Source organism: Cryptotermes secundus, unplaced genomic scaffold (genome assembly GCF_002891405.2).
Source record: "Cryptotermes secundus unplaced genomic scaffold, Csec_1.0 scaffold641, whole genome shotgun sequence".
NCBI lineage: Eukaryota > Metazoa > Arthropoda > Insecta > Blattodea > Kalotermitidae > Cryptotermes > Cryptotermes secundus.
Genome location: NW_019720713.1, coordinates 147,569 through 164,481, shown reverse-complemented (window position 1 = coordinate 164,481; position 16,913 = coordinate 147,569). Strand labels below are relative to the sequence as shown.

Below are 16,913 nucleotides of genomic sequence, written 5' to 3'. Positions count from 1 at the left end.
ATGTGTCATCCATAGATTTAAGTTTTATGACTTCCAGAAGGTATCTGTCATTCCACATATGCCTTAGTGGACACAGATGAATAGCTGTCATGCAATCACTGCATATGAGTAAGTTCCAGCACTTTCATTTTATAGTAAACAGTATGCTGATCAGGAATACAAATGAAAGACAGATGCAAATGGGCTAAACTAAGCACACAAGGGAAGTTATGCATCTTGCACTGATTTATTAAAAATACTGAAGATTAACTTTTTAAGTCATAGATTCTTCAACAATAAATTCCCAAGATAGAGAATACAGACAGCTGTGTCTTTTCATCACCAATATGTGAAAAAGGAGGAGGGACAACAGATAGGTTTGATAAAACACATCTCACATATGAACAAGTATGATCATAAACTGGTGATAAAGAGGAAATTTTCAGACCACATTTCCATCTATGTCTTTCCAAACACTTCCAAGCAGATACAGACAGTGTTTAGGGACAAAAAAAAAATCAATGGTACAAAACAAATTCTGATATACCATCTAACATACCCTTTATTGCAGTAAGCATAAGTGAGTGATCTTTACTGAAATGTAAAAACCTTAAGCCAGTTTTGTACTGAGTATAAGATAAATTAATTTTGTTGATTTTACTACTTTGCATGTGCCATTTAGTACATTAAAATTCTACCATAAATGGTAACCACAGAATGACACTGATGTACACTATGCATACATCAAGAATTATGTGTTCCAGTGAGGACTTCTGAGTATTCTTCAGTTTCTCCACTGAAAATCTTCGTCTTGTATTCTACAGCATGAGAAATCTTCTACCTTGAACTACAAATAAACTCATAAAAGGCTCTCACTTCTCTTCATAAAATATGATGAATGTCCTTAAAATACTTCACAATTTTTGCTCAGTATCCTCAAGAATATTAGGAACAGAATTTTTGCCATTCCAAAGAACACAATAAATATATAGCACATAAATAATTTTACTTTTTACATAAAAAATAAAAGTGAGTGTAATGAAGACATGAATCACCAATTTGGTAACCTCAGTTCTATGCGATACAGTATAAAATAGTAACTTGACTGCAACACTGTCCAAGAGTAAGTGAAATGCATACAAATACATACTGCCTTAGGACAATACAAAAACTCAGATCACCTTTGGTAAAGAAACTGTACATCAGATCAAGTCTCATCTTTACACAAGTTATTACATATACTGGACAGGACAATAACAAATGGAAAGGCATCAAAATATTTACAGTTTTTCCAGAACCCACCAATAGCAGCAGCACACAACACAGAGAAGACATAATCAAATGTTACACAAGTTCTGAATAAAATCATCCCAATGTCTCTAAGCAGACAAGCAGCCAGGATCACATCAACACAGGTGAAAGGACTAAATTATGGAATGAACATAATATAAAAACTAAATAAGAACCAAAAATAATTCAACACAAATGAAGCTATTATGTAAACATTCTTATACATATTTTTTAGTAGGGATCATTTTTCTGATACACTATCTACATTAGAATAAGATGTAACTTACCACTGAAGTATGTCTACTCGTACTTTATTTCTTTGTGACTACATGCTGTTACAAGCCTGACATGTTTTGGTTGTACAAGACCGTCTTCAGGGGGTGTACCATTTTAAAGGGAAAATTTACGGTTCATATATTATGAGTGATAATACATGGTCACAAGATTAGTAGCAGCTGGCATCACAAGATATGTAGGACTTGACACTTCCATGGCCCTGAACAGGAGTATGTCTGTTCATCTTGTGAGGGTCAATGTGGTATTATCACATCCCAGACTGCAAGATTAAGTAAGGCCTGTTATGTAATAAGGGCTACAAAGCCGTTTATGTCACTGGACTCAATGAAGATGATCTATTACTCCTATGTACACTTTATTTTGTCTTATGGTATTATTTTCTGGGGTAATTCTCATCTCAATGAAAGCATCTTTAAAATGCAAAGAAGAATTATAAGAGTCATTACCAGTTCGGATAGATATGATTCGTGCCGGGAATTGTTAAAAAACTGCAAATATTGCCACTTCAGTCTCAGTGTATTTTCTCACTTTTTGTTTTTGTCATTAAGAATAAAACTTACTTTATATCTAATTTTGATATTTGTCATATCAATACACGTTACAACTATAATTTACATTTGCCATCCATAAAGTTAACATTAGTACAGAAGGGAGTACTTTTTTCTGGAAGTAAGATTTCTAACCACTTACTTACTTACTCATGGAGCTGAGCCCTTCTGGAGGAGCCGCCAATTCTGCAGCTACTCAAGAATTTCCCAGCATTTTATGGAACCCGAAGGTTCATTACCATGTTCATAAGAGCCCTCCACTAGTCCCTATCCTGAGCCAGATCAATCCAATCCATACCATCCCATCCTATCTTTCTAAGATCCATTTTAATACTGTTCACCCACCTACGCCTTGGTCTTCCGAGTGGTTTCTTTCCTTCTGGCTTTCCCACCAATATCCTATATGCATTCTTCTCCCCCATTCGTGTTACATGCCTTGCCCACCTCATCCTCCTTGACTTGACCATTCTAATTATACTTGGAGAAGAGTACAGTTTATGAAGGTCCTCAATGTGCAGTTTTCTCCAACCTCCTGTCACTTCATCTCTCTTCAGTTCAAATATTCTTCTCAACACCTTGTTCTCAAACAACCTCAGTATATGTTCCTCCCTTAATGTCACAGACCAAGATTCACACCCATACAGAACCACAGGCAAAAGTATAATTTTGTATATTCTAATTTTTATGTTTCTGGACAGCAGGCAAAAAGATAAAAGGTTCTGGACTGAATGGTAGTAAGCATTACCTGAGTTCAATCTCCTCTTAATTTCCTCTTGAATCAGGTTTTGATTTGTTATCACTGTTCCCAAATATCTGAACTGTGCCACTTTTTCAAAACGTTTCCTATCTTTATGCCATGATTTTGCCCTGCAGTCTGGTGACAAGACAGCAACATATACTTAGTATTTTCTGTGTTTACTTCTAGACCAACCTCTTTACTTGCGTCAATTAAAGTTTGTGTTTTTTTCTTTATGGTATCTACATTATCACACAGTAGATTCACATCATCGGCATAGGCCAACAGCTGATGGGTCCCCTTTAATTTCAGTCCCAGCTGGTTTCCCTGGACCTTCCTAATGGCATATTCTAAAGCAAAGTTGAAAAGGAGTGGCGATAACACATCTCCTTGCTTTAGACCATTCTGGATAGGAAATTTATCAGACAAATGTTTACCTACATGGACTTTACTATACATTTCGTTTAAACACATTTTAATCAACCTAACTAGTTTCATGGGTATCCCAAATTCTATCAGAATATTGTACAATACTTCCCTCCTAACTGAACCACTTATCATCATATATTAAAATGCAATCTAAAGATATTAAGCATTTCAAATCGTTATTAAGAACTTATCTTACAGAACATACATTTTATAGTATTGATGAATATTATGAAACAACTTCTCAATGAAACTTTCTATTTTGAATACTCTGATTGACTGTGCGAGGACTTTTATTGTATATGCTAGTAAACTTGTATTATTGTTACATTTACTGTTTTGTAAGGACACATGTGCGTTTATATTTTATTTTACTACGACAGGTTCTATATCCAGTAGGTTCTAAGTTGACCTTGTATGGATTAACAGAATGCTAATAAATATGATATGATATGAAAAATAGAAAATGGTTGACATGCTACAGTAAAGATTAACCATGCACATATGTGTGCACTTCACATATCAACAACAATGACAGTCTCTGGAATTTTACTTTCAAGTAACTTTTTTTTAAAAAAGTCTGATCTGTATTAAACTTAGAAGACATAAAAGGTGTAAGAGGCGGACAAGGTACACCATATGGAAAAAGTTTCAGGTTTTGAGACATTAAATGGCCTAATCTATAGACAAAAATAATAATAAAAAGCAGTGCAGTTTTAGTCTTATGTAATTCCACAAATTTGCAAAAAAATGCCAAGATAATAAAAGTAAATAATATTAACTAAAAGGAAATAACTGTCATACTTTCATATTTACACCTCTATCATTCTTTGTTCATGACACATCCTGACTTTCAGCCACTGGTCAATTGTGATTTGAGTTTCAGAACCAAACTATGTACCATATTCTTTAGCAGCTAATTTCTGTATGTGTGAAACTGGTAGATTCTGGAAAAACCACAAATGATGTTATGACTCACACTTAACAGGATATGAACCTGGTTTATGTACTTACAATACTGTTATTTTTTTCTGGCAGACCAACACACTTCTTTCCTTGAAAGTCATGCACTATGACACTCAGAACCTTACACAGAATATTACACTCTGAAATTATGGCACTTCAATTCAGTTTTACAAGTATGCATGAACCTACACTACTACAAAATAATTTCAGAAACAGAAGAGCCATTTTATTATTGTTGCTTTAAAAGAACATATAAAAAATCCACTGTAATTGTACTGAGTATAAAAGAATCCATATTCACTTTAATTCATAACATTTAATCTCTGTTCTATGCATTCATTTATCATCTTATGTAAAAATATATATTTCCTTAAGTAACTGTAATACTTGTTGGTGTCAACAATTTGACTTATAATTTTTATAATCTTACATTTTATTATTATGGGCCTGATTTTAATTTTCAAAATCATTTTATGATCATGTTATTTACATACACTATACAACACCTCAGCTCTGCTACGACATAACTACCATATTTTGTCACACTTTCCATTCCAACATTTCAGTATAAAAACTGGCATACAACCTGAATGTACATCAGGCCATTTTCTTTAAAAAACGCAATAAATACATATCTCCATTTTCAGAGCACATATACGTAGGGCAGTCAAAAAGTTCCTGGAATTACCCTGCAGACGGAGAACGAGCGAGAAGATAGTGCACACGCCGTTGTGGTGGGAAGCTCAGCATGTCTGCTTGCAGGCGCAACAGGTCTGGACAGGTTTCAGTGTGCAGTGTCGTTACTGTTCCGTTTGAATGAGACGTGAGTGTTGGTCATTTGGCACAATGTCGCAGTTCAAACAGCATGTGAACATCAAGTTCATGTGCAAGTTGGGAAAATCTGCTTCAGAGACACTATTGGCCCTGCAGCAAGTTTACGGTGATACTGCACTAAAGAAATCCGCAGTTTACGACTGGTTTTCCCAGTTTAATGGGCAGGAGACTTTAGAGGATGACCAGCACAGCCGGAGACCTTCGACATCTAGAACTGAAGAAATGATTGGAAAAGTGCGACAACTGATTCAATGTGATCAAAGAATGACCATTGTGGAGTTGGAGCAAGAATTTGGTACTGTTACTGGCCATTTCTACATGCAAGTTTTGCAGAGGTTGCGCGATGTGGTTCAAAGGAAGCAGTGCAACAAGTGGCAGGGACAGCGGTTTCTGCATCACGATAACGCACTGAGCCACACATCACTTGTTGTACAGCAATTCCTCGCCGAGAAAAACATTCCTGTCATCACTCAACCACTGTAATCTCCGGATCTCGCTCCGAGTGACTTTTGGCTGTTCCCTATTCTGAAAATGGGTCTCAAGGGGACACGTTTCGCAACCATGGAGGACATCAAATTAAATGCAACGGCTGAGCTCCGGAAGATTTCAAAAGGGGCCTTCCACCGCTGCTTCCAACAGTGGCAGGATAGATGGAGCAAGTGTGTGTGTGTGCACAAGGGTCCTACTTTGAAGGTGATTAGGTAAGCATTGCCGTATGTCCTACCATTAGAGTGCTATGCCACCATGCCGGCAACTTTCTGACTGCCCCTCATATATGACCATAAACAAAATCAGAAAAACAGAGAAATTGATGTGGATTATTTCAGCAATTTTAACAAAAAACACAACCAAAAGTACTGCAACCTGCAGAACAAACCATTTAACAAATTTTTAAACCTACATAAGGAAATGTCATAATAAATATGGGGTATTTACACATTAAAAACTATGTCATAACATATAAGGTAATTAAACTAAATCATTAAATGAAAAATACATTAAAAATTATATAATAAATATGACACGAACCGTTCTATTGGAAATATAAGTCTAATCACATGTCTTTTCACCAATACCAATGGCATACAGCGAATGGTAAATGGTAAAGTCATACAGAAAGGAAAGAGACGTCCTTTCTCTGAAACCAGCAAAGAGCTACATCAGACATAAATCCCCCAAACTTGAAGACTGAGGATGTGATAATGTGCTGCCTGGTCAGGGTTATCACACATTTCAGGGGGCAATGATATATTAGTTCCATGCAATGGCAGAATGATGATTAGCATATGAAAACCGAAGAAACTTGGACATAAGCCTGTTCCAATCCTTCTCTGACGACAACGAATCTCATACAAAGTCACCCATGATTGAATCTGAGGTTTCGCAGTGAGAACCCAACACCTAACCACTGGCACTGTAATGCGGTTTTCTACAAAGGCATCCAGACATATTTACATTATTTTGTTTTAACAAGTGACTTTAACAAAAACACACAGCAGAGTATTATATTAACCAAATAAAATGTTACATTAATGCACAACAAACAAAACTATGTGTTTGTTGGAGATATGGGCATGATTAGTATCACAGGATGTGATGATTTGGAATGAATTCATCTGGCTCAGAATAAAGACTGGTTGCATGTTCTTGTTAACATCGGAATTCCTTGTGTATAAGAGCAACTATTAGCTTCTCAAGAAAGACTCAAATCTGTTTGGTTGGTTGGTTGGTTAGTTAGACAGTAAGTCTGTATTCTGGCTATTTGCTCTGCAGTCCATAAAGAAATTGTAGGACTGTGGGTCATTTTAAGTAACACCTTCATGCAAAATATTGGATCCTTGGTTTTTAGTCCACATGCCCAGCTGACTAAGCTTTGCTGTTCTGTTCTGATTTTCTTCCTGATAATCAGCTATTTATAACACAAAAACAGTGCACAAAGATCTCATACTGATCACATGTTTCACAAACGTTCCTGCAAGTGATACCACACCCTTACAACTGGGGCTACTAAAAATATTAAAATAAAAATTTTGGAAAATATATGTGTCCAACCCATGAGGGTCATGAACTACGGTTGTTGAAAAATGTATGATTTGAGAAACACAGTGACTATAAACTGATGAAAATGCAACATCAAATTTGACAAAGAATTATTAGTGCTAAATTTCCTATCAAAATAAACTGATGAGACCTATATGCAGGTACATATCATATGTTAAAACCAATCTGTGTATTAATAAAGAAACTGTCTTAATAAATTAAATCTTTACCAAACCTCCTCAGCGACGGCCAGACTTATATTCTGGAGCAGAAAATATTTTGAAAACTTATTTCTATGTAGTTTATTTAATGACACTGTCATCAACTCAAATTACATAGTGTCAAATGATAGAATGGGTGAATAATGAATTGGAAATAATGTGGACCAAGTCTAACTTAATGTCCTATATTCGCATTTGTCTAGAATGATTAAGAAAAACCATGCAAAATTCTGTCAGAATAGTCTGTGTTATGGCTGAGTTTCAAAGTGACATCTCCCAAGTACAAGCCAACTTGCCTGGTTAGTATAAATATAACTTTCAATGAACTACAAATTTTTTCAGATTGAATTATTATGCATGCTGCATCTGCATCTGAGCTTATTTTAAAATCCAAAAGCTATGAAACTTGTCTGCACTACTAAAGACTTACAGCTGGCCAAGTGGTGGTTTTCTCAATATTAATATGATCACCTGATTTAAAACAATACTTTCAGCTCTGCAGTACCGGGAGGTTTAAAATCCCCTATTCCCAGATGATAAAGGTTCAAGACTGTTTCCTGTAATTTTGTAAATAACCTGCTAAAACTCAGAATATCCTGCAATGCAATTCATTATCACCACTAACTACTAGGACACTGGTATTGCAATTCATTAAATAAAACCAGTAAACATACTAATAATATAAATTAATAAAACTAAGAATATCAATTGGTTGGATGTGAAATTAATTATCAAGGACTATCACATAGTATGGTAAGCGCAATTTTAACAAAAACAAACTAATTTTTAAGCCATACACTAATGCATCAAAATTATATGAGTGGGAGTGAGTATTTAAACTGTGGACACATGAAATACTAACATAGTTATTTCATTTATGAATTCATGAGCACATATAATAGATACAAATTAATACATTGTTGATAAGTGGCCCAGTATAAGTTCCTTTCTGTTATAAAAAGTACTGATCAGTATTTCCTTCATGAATGCACTGCCAAGAACCTGTTTCCCTATTCACATGAAATTTCTGTTAAGACTGAAACAATCACTTGCATTCATGGCCTCAATACACAAGAAATAATGGGTGGAAATATGTCAAAATTTACATGAACTTATTTAGTCCATATATTTCAGAACAAATTTTACTGATCACAGTCATACTGTAAGTAGTATTATGTGAATTCAAATACAAAGGGAAAAGAGACAATTCTTCCAGATGTCCATCCATGGAAATGTGTTTATTACCATTTCATATGGAAAAAGAAACAAGAAGCACAAATCAGGGGCCTTATTTTAAATGCAAATGTATCTTATTCAGATAATTCCTGCATATGTGGTGTGTTCAAAAAGTATTGAACCTTCTTTTTTCTCACCTAAACCAATGAAGTGCGGGAGATTCCCTTCGGTGGAGATGTGGAGGGGACATTCATGCGCAGTCACGAATTTTTTCCTGCTCGCAGAAAGTGTCAGTCGCTGGCAGTCGGCCTATGAGTGAGGATGTGTAGTGAGCGCTCGTCAGATTCCAGTAAGGTGTAAAATGATGGAACAACATGAGCCGTGATATTGCATCAAATTTTGCCAAAAGCTTGGCGATACCCAAGTGGAAACCATTTGCAAGATTCAACAGGCTTTCAGGGACGATGCCATGAGCAACTCACGGATAAAGGAGTGGTACAACCACTTCAAAGATGGCCGCACATCAGTGGACAGTGAACCGCGTTCAGGTAGACCCTCAAAAAGCCGAAATGAGAATGTCATTGAGCAAGTGCGGACTTTGGTCATGGAGGACCGTTGTATCACAGTCCGAGAACTTGTGAACGAGATAGGGGTAAGCATTGGATTGGTACATTCAATTTTGACCGAGGGTTTGGGCATGAGGAGAGTGTCCGCGAAATTCGTACCGAAACTGCTAACGCTGGAGCAGAAGCAAAGCCGTCTGGAAATCGCACGACACGATGGACAATGCAAACAGTAACGCCAACTTCCTGAACACCGTGATCACAGGCGATGAGTCATGGGTTTATGGGTACGACCCGGAAACCAAGATGCAGTCGTCACAGTGGAAACATCCGACATCCCCGAGGCAAAAAAAAAAGCACGGCAGGTCCGCAGCAATGTTAAGGTCATGTTGGCCGTTTTCTTCGACTCCCGTGGGGTTGTGCATCATGAGTACGCACCACAAGGCCAAACCATCACAAAGGTATACTACCAGGAGGTCCTTCATCGCCTTCGTGATGCTGTGCAGCGCAAACGACTGGATCTGTGGGCAACAAGAACTTGGCAGCTCCATCATGATAACACACCTGCCCATTCTGCCTATCTGATTCAGACTTTCGTCAGGCTCCCTACTCCCCCCGGACATGGCTCCGTGTGACTTTTGGCTATTTCCCAAGCTGAAAATGCCGCTGAAAGGAACCCAATTTGAGTCAAGAGAAGACATCATGCGGAATACGATGGCCCAGCTGATCACCATTCCAAAAGTGTTTCCAACAATGGCGGAAGCGCTGGGAGAAGTGTGTGCATTACCAAGGAGACTACTTTGAAGGGGATTAGGGTTTTGTACCTCCAAATCAATAAATGTATTTCTGCCGACCAAAGGTTCCATACTTTTTGTACACACCACTTATGTAGCAAATTTTTGTTTCTGTGATATAATACAGAATATCTTTCTGCAGTTCAATAAATGTATTTCTGCCGACCAAAGGTTCCATACTTTTTGTACACACCACTTATGTAGCAAATTTTTGTTTCTGTGATATAATACAGAATATCTTTCTGCAGTATTTCATACAAATGAAAATGTACAACTGTGTAATACATAAACCACACATATTTAAAAAAAAGCTGCCATATAACAAACTGACAAGCCTTTTAGGGTCATCACAAAGTATAAAGGAAAAATATAGGAATTATATAATAATTCAAACTAACAAAAATATTCACATATCTCAAACATACAAACTCGAGCATTAAGAGTTTAGGGGCAGGATTCTTTCTCCCTATTAACATCTCAAACATTCATACTGTCCAGGTTCAAATCCTGATAATTTATTTTCAATTGTTTAATTCTACCATAAATAACAGCTCTTACAAAAGAATATTTTTATGCAAATATTTACACTTTCTACAATTGTGAGAGTAGCATTTGCAACTGTTCTTCAGAAGCATTTACTGGAACGTTTGATACTCATAACACGCTGCTTTCCAGTCTTAGCACCAGACTTTTGTGCAGCAAGGGCAGTTGTGGCTGTGAATCCACTGCAGTCCAGCTGTGGACTGTTCATTTCTGACCACACCTTGAAAGAAATAACAGACTATACACTTCACTTATGGCTGAAAACATCAATAGATAGGGCAGAGCAAAGCATAAAACACCACATTAATAAAAAAGAATTTCCCAGCATTTTATGGAACCCAAAGGTTCATTACCATGTTCACAAGAGCCCTCCACTAGACCCTATCCTGAGCCAGAACAATCCAATCCATACCATCCCATCCTATCTTTCTAAGATCCATTTTAATACTGTTCACCCACCTACGCCTTGGTCTTCCCTGTGGTCCCTTTCCTTCTGGCTTTCCCACCAATATCCTATATACATTCCTTGTCTCCCCCATCTGTGCTACATGCCCTGCCCACCTCATCCTCCTTGACTTGATCATTCTAATTATAGTTGGAGAAGAGTACAAGTTATGAAGCTCCTCATTATGCAGTTTTCTCCAACCTCCTGTCATTTCATCGCTCCTCAGTCCCAATATTCTCCTCAACACCCTGTTCTCAAACACCCTCAGTCTATGTTCCTCCCTTAATGTCAGAGGCCAAGTTTCACACCCATACAGAACCACAGGCAAAAGTATAATTCTGTATATTCTAATTTTTATGTTTTTGGACAGCAGACGAGAAGACAAAAGGTTCTGGACTGAATGGTAGCAAGCATTACCCGAGTTCAATCTCCTCTTAATTTTCTCATCAATCAGGTTTTGATTTCTTATCACTGTACCCAAATATCTGAACTGTGCCACTTTTTTAAAACATCTGTTTCCTATTTTTATGCAATGATTTTGCCCTGCATTTTGGTGACGAGACAGCAACATATGCTTAGTTTTCTCTGTGTTTACTTCTAGACCAACCTCCTTACTTGTGTCAATTAAAGTTTGTGTGTTTTTCTTTACGTTATCTATGAGGGTTGGAACTTTAATAGTGGCAACACTGCTGTAGAGACGCCATGCAATGGAACTAAATAATGTCCCTTATACCACACGTTAAGTTACATACCTACCTTAGCTCAGAGCAAATGGACTCTCCCTTCCCACATCACGCGCATGCGCACCGACAAGAAGAACAGAGCCTTGTGTTAGCTGGCGGTCTAATGTAGTGTTATCACGATGTTTTTGAAGCAGGAACAACGAAGTTGGATAAAGATTGAATGTGCCAGAGGCCGTACAGCACGACAGTGTCATCAAGGTCTTCAAGAGGCTTGCGGGGATTCTGCATTGCCTTACAGAACAGCGGCAAAGTGGCTAAAAGCTTTCAATGAGGGACGCCAAAATGTGGTAGACATGCGTTGGCCAGGTCATCCTAGTGTCAGTGAAGAAGAAGTGTATGCTCTTTCCACGTTACTGGAGAGTGATCGACGCCATACGATTCGTGAGCTGTCCTGAGAGACAGGATTAGCGCATATGACTGTGCTTCACATTCTGAAGGAACACCTGGGCATGAGAAAAACTGCATCGTGATGGGTTCTGCATGATTTAACGGAAATACAGAAATGACTACAATACAATGCTGCTTATAACCACTTGGAGTGTTATGAGCGTGAATGAGAGGCTTTCTTATCCCATATCATTACGCTGGATGAGACATGGGCCAAATCGTACGAGTCACAAATGAAACGCCAATCGAACAAATGGTATCATTATGGGTAACCACGAAAATCAAAAGTTCGTCAGAACCCCAGCAATGTGAAAGTTATCATGATTCTCGTGTACAACTGTGATGGTGTTATCCTAACGCATACCGTTCCCAGACATCAGACTGTCAACACGCAGTATTACTGTTCATTTTTGGAACACAACCTGCGACCGGCTTTGAGAAAGAAGCGGTGACACTTTTTGCAGAACCCACCCATCATTTTGCAGGACAATGCTCGGGTGTATGCAGCACAAGCTGTGGCTGATTTGTTCGATCAATGGGGCTGGGAAGTGCTGTACCATCCACCATACTCCCTGGACTTAAGCCCTTGTGACTTTGACTTGATTCCTAAGATGAAGGAACCACTTTGTGGCATTCGCTTCAGAACTGTTCCAGAGATTCTTCAGGCAGTAGACTGCTCCATTCGAACTATCAACACAACAGGCGCTGCTAAAGGTATCCTACAACTTCCACATTGCTGGCAAGGGGTTGTACACAATGCTGGTGACTACACTGAAGGACAGTCAAACTTCGAAACATGCATCTATTTTGTATCAGTTGTAAATAAATAGTTGGCACTATTAAAGTTCCAACCCTCGTATATTATCACCCAGTAGATTCACATCATTGGCACAAACCAACAGCTGATGTGTCCCATTTAATTTCAATCCACCTGGTTTTCCTGGACCTTCCTAATGGCATATTCTAAAGCAAAGTTGAAAAGGCATGGTGATAAAACATCTTGTTTCAGACTATTCTGAATAGGAAATTTAGGTTCAGCTCCATGTACTAACTAAAATGTTCTCATGAAACAGAGACCTTTAAAATGTAACAGGCACTGTGCTAGTCTTAAAATTCATTGCCTTTTATGAAATCAGAAAGTTCAGGACTATGCTCACAAGGGCTTGCCACTTCATGGGATTTGAGGTTCTCATGGAACTGGTTATGAAAAGTTCTATCATTTGGGATATAATGCCATGTAGATCATTGAAAGCCAACCAGCATTTCAGAGGAAGGTTTCACCTCCATCCACTCTGGTTCTGCTTGCTACCTGCTTCAAGCTAGCTTCCTGTCTGGCTTATTCTTCAACCCTGAAGATGGAGAAAAAACATGTTCCTCTGCAATGTCAGTTCACTTCCACCATGCTACACAGTCGCAGGACTTCTCATATTTAACATGTGATGCACCTTTATGTGTAAAATCAATTCAGACTTTCCTACAAACACAATTTCAACTGTTTGAGCCATCACAGGAACTGATGACACTATATAACTAATGACAAAGCACATATATAGTGTGACGTGTTGCGCTATGCAGGACACCCCTCCCCCCCACCAGCGGTGACATAACCAAGGGATGCCGCAGTTGCTATGCAGCCATAAACAACTCCCGACAGTGTTGCTAGCAACACGGGGCCAGACAACAGTGGTGCCTATTATGTGGCTGTTTTCTGTGTTGTCCGGAACGGGGCTAAATAAGGAGCAGTGAAGACTACTCAAGTGAGTTACGAGTTAGGCAAGAAGTCAACCAGTCAATTGTAGTCTAGCATTTGCAGTCTAGTATTTGTGATACTGCCGATAGCAGTAATGTTGAGATTGTAAACTGTGTGATTGTAAGAGTGAATGTGAAATAAAATTCGCTATATCCAATAAGGTGTGAAGTTATTTGTCGCGTATACACCCAACATGTGACAATATACATGGGTGCCAACCTTAGGCCACCTTTATTATATATCCCACTGCTGTCACAAATATTTATGTTCTTGCTGTTTCTCTCGACTTCATTAATTTTGTCTCTCACATACTTCTTGAGAGTTCTTTTAGTTTCATGTCTTACACTGTTCAGGTCATCTCCTTTTTTATTTTTTGAGCGTGCAACTACTGCAATTTGGTATGCTTCTTTTCATAGTTTTAACCTGCTTCATCAAGCCAGAATTCATGCTGCTATAAGGCACAATGCCGGTCATGCACTGTCTTCACTCGCTTGGAAACTGGGATCGTGGGTTCGAATCCCATTCAGGGCATGGATGTTTAGTTTGTGTGTGTGCATTTTTCTGTGTTTGTGTACAGGTAGAGGCCTGATCACCCGCCCAAGGAGTCCTACCGTATGTCCAAGATCTAGAAAAACCGAAGTGAATGGAGAAGTTCATGGAGGTAGGCCTAGGCCCACTGGGCTGTAGTGCGAAGGGGGAAAAAATAAGGCACAATTAACTCAAATCTCTATGGCTGAAGTTTTGGTATTTTCTAACATTTCCCAATCCCTATCAATGCTTCCCAAAGGTGCACATTTATATCATTCTTTAACTTCCACATCACTTAGCTCCTCAGAATTAAATCTTTCTATATTAAACCTCTGCCCTGCTCTAAGACAACAGAGATTATGTGAGGGCTCTTTTCCTGGGGGTCAATGTGGCTGAAACACGCAACTGGTAATTTTCATCCGCCTAGTGCCAAAGTTAAGGATGGCTAGTGTGTTGTCTCAATTTCACCAAAATTGGCCAATTTCCTAAAAACTACTTGTGGAAAACAGGAACTTTGACATGACACCAAAAGCCTCACTTTTCCTGAAGGTAAAGTTAAGTTATCCCTGTGCTCAAATAAGCACCAAACAATGAAGACATGTCTCCATAGCCTGGTGGTATAGCTCTGCTACTCTTGACCTCAGCACTAGACAGGAGTGGTCAGCTTCCTGCCCTTGCCAATTTACTCCTGGGGAAAGTTCCTGGTACAAAATGGACAGGAGGCTGGGTGAGTCAGAGCTGGTCTGGTTGCTATGAAGAAGAGAAATACCTTGCCCTTGCTGGGGATCGAGCCTCAGCCGTTCAGCCTGCAGCCCACTTTCCATATCAAGTATAAAATGAAGCCTAATAAAAACTAATAACTAGACGATGAACCATGATACAAACATATGGGTCCTTATCTCCCTTTATACAGTTCTGATAGTAATAACCATCTGGGTTATGGCAACATCAGTAACCATGTACATAACTACAGTATCATAACTCACAATCACGGTTTCCACCATAATAAAAATTTCAAATCCCGAGCTCAGTAACGACTATTTCAAATATGCCTTTTATGATAACAGCATCAATGTAATGCATATTTTTAAGAAGCCGTGAACATGTCAAGTGCCAACGGCAACATCTTTTAATACTACATAACTTTTACTTTGGCTACTTACCTTCCGTAATTCAGAACTATTAACACGATGGCTAGTGATAACTGTTTTATCCTTGTACAAGCAAGCATCCAGCTTTCGTTTATTATATGTGAAGGCTGGATGGTGTCTTGGTCGGATTCCAGCTGCATGGGCACACAGGCCTGTCAGATATACATCCTCTAAATGGAACAGAGGTGTTTTCAGAGCAGCATGGTAGAGCCGTAACACCACATCTCGTGACATGATGTACCCCGTACCAGACAAGTAATTGGGGTATAATGTCCCTTGGTACATGTAGTGTGGAGCATACCTACACATGCACAATAACTATGGAGAAACTACATTGTCAATAACTGGCAGTTCACTGTATTAAATGATTTCTGAAATGTTATGTATCATCTGAGTCTTAATTTTACTATAAATGTATATGTATTATTGTTGCTTCTGAGAAAATTAAACTTGTACACTCTGAAACAATTTACTGGCCAAACTTACATTATAAATTGGTTCTGTATTTTGGTTATGAGAATATCCATGTGCTTAAGAGTATTTGCATATCACCAGACTATTTAAAAAAAAGTAAAGGTATCCCTGTAACAGGCCGTGGAGGACCATAGGGTTGTGAGATGTTGAGGTTCCCACATTTTCTAGACAGTCGGCTCATAGATGGCGGCAAGGTTGTCAGCGCTATGCGCTGGCTGCCCTCTACCTCTGAGAATATTTCAAGAATATTCCTGGTACTCATTTCATGTTAGAGGCTGAGTTGACCCCAGGGCCATAGCGCAGCGAGAAGGATTAGGTCAATTGAAAAGAAATCCAATGACCTCATCAGGACCTAAACCTGCGACCTTCTGGCTTGTAGCATAGTGCCCCATCACCAGACTATTTGTAAAATAACTTCTTCCAAGTCTTGTACGATCTGAGGTTATCACAGAGGTGACTATGAAGACTACTGACCACTGCTAAGTCTTGTCTACCCTCTTCCATACCATTTACACGCACAAAATAAGATGTATAGATATTTTATAGCTGTCTCTTTTCTCTGAGTAAACAATTCGGAATAATAAAGATAGCAGAAACTCACCACTTATTCTGGGTATCTGAAATGGGGCGTGCTCCACATATAAGAGCACCAACCAGAAGGTTGCTCATGTTGCGCACTTTCAGTAGACTAACAAGGTTATTGATGTTAACAAACATGTCATCATCTGTCTTCATTATGTACCATACTGAGTGACAATTAGTGGTTACCCACTTGAGCATCATGACTGACTTCAGGGTTAGATTGTTATAGCTATCAACAAAACCTTCCTGGATAATATCTGAATACTGAAGGCTCTCCTCTTCTACCAGCTCCTGCAGAAAGCCACATAAGATTGCAAAATATTTCTGTTATGACTAATCAGAGCTGTTTTCTTTCAATCAGTTCACATACTATAAGTAAATGGCTGATATATACTGGCAGACTTGTCAAAAACTATACACATGGAAGTGGATTTTAGGTT

General features: G+C 38.5%; 1 protein-coding gene across 3 annotated transcripts in view; it reads right to left on the bottom strand.

Annotated features, from left to right (window-relative positions):
* Positions 1-9,867: 9,867 nt before the first annotated feature.
* Positions 9,868-16,913, bottom strand: part of LOC111872001 (beta-1,3-galactosyltransferase 1) — a 28,853-nt gene continuing 21,807 nt past the window's right edge. For all 3 annotated transcript variants that reach the window (XM_023865452.2, XM_023865471.2, XM_023865461.2), the window contains exons 4-6: positions 16,493-16,764; positions 15,430-15,718; positions 9,868-10,633 (exon numbers count right to left, since the gene is read on the bottom strand). In XM_023865452.2, the coding sequence (XP_023721220.1) occupies positions 10,496-10,633; positions 15,430-15,718; positions 16,493-16,764 (699 nt within the window). In that variant the 3' untranslated portion in view covers positions 9,868-10,495. The remainder of the gene's footprint in view (positions 10,634-15,429; positions 15,719-16,492; positions 16,765-16,913) is intronic.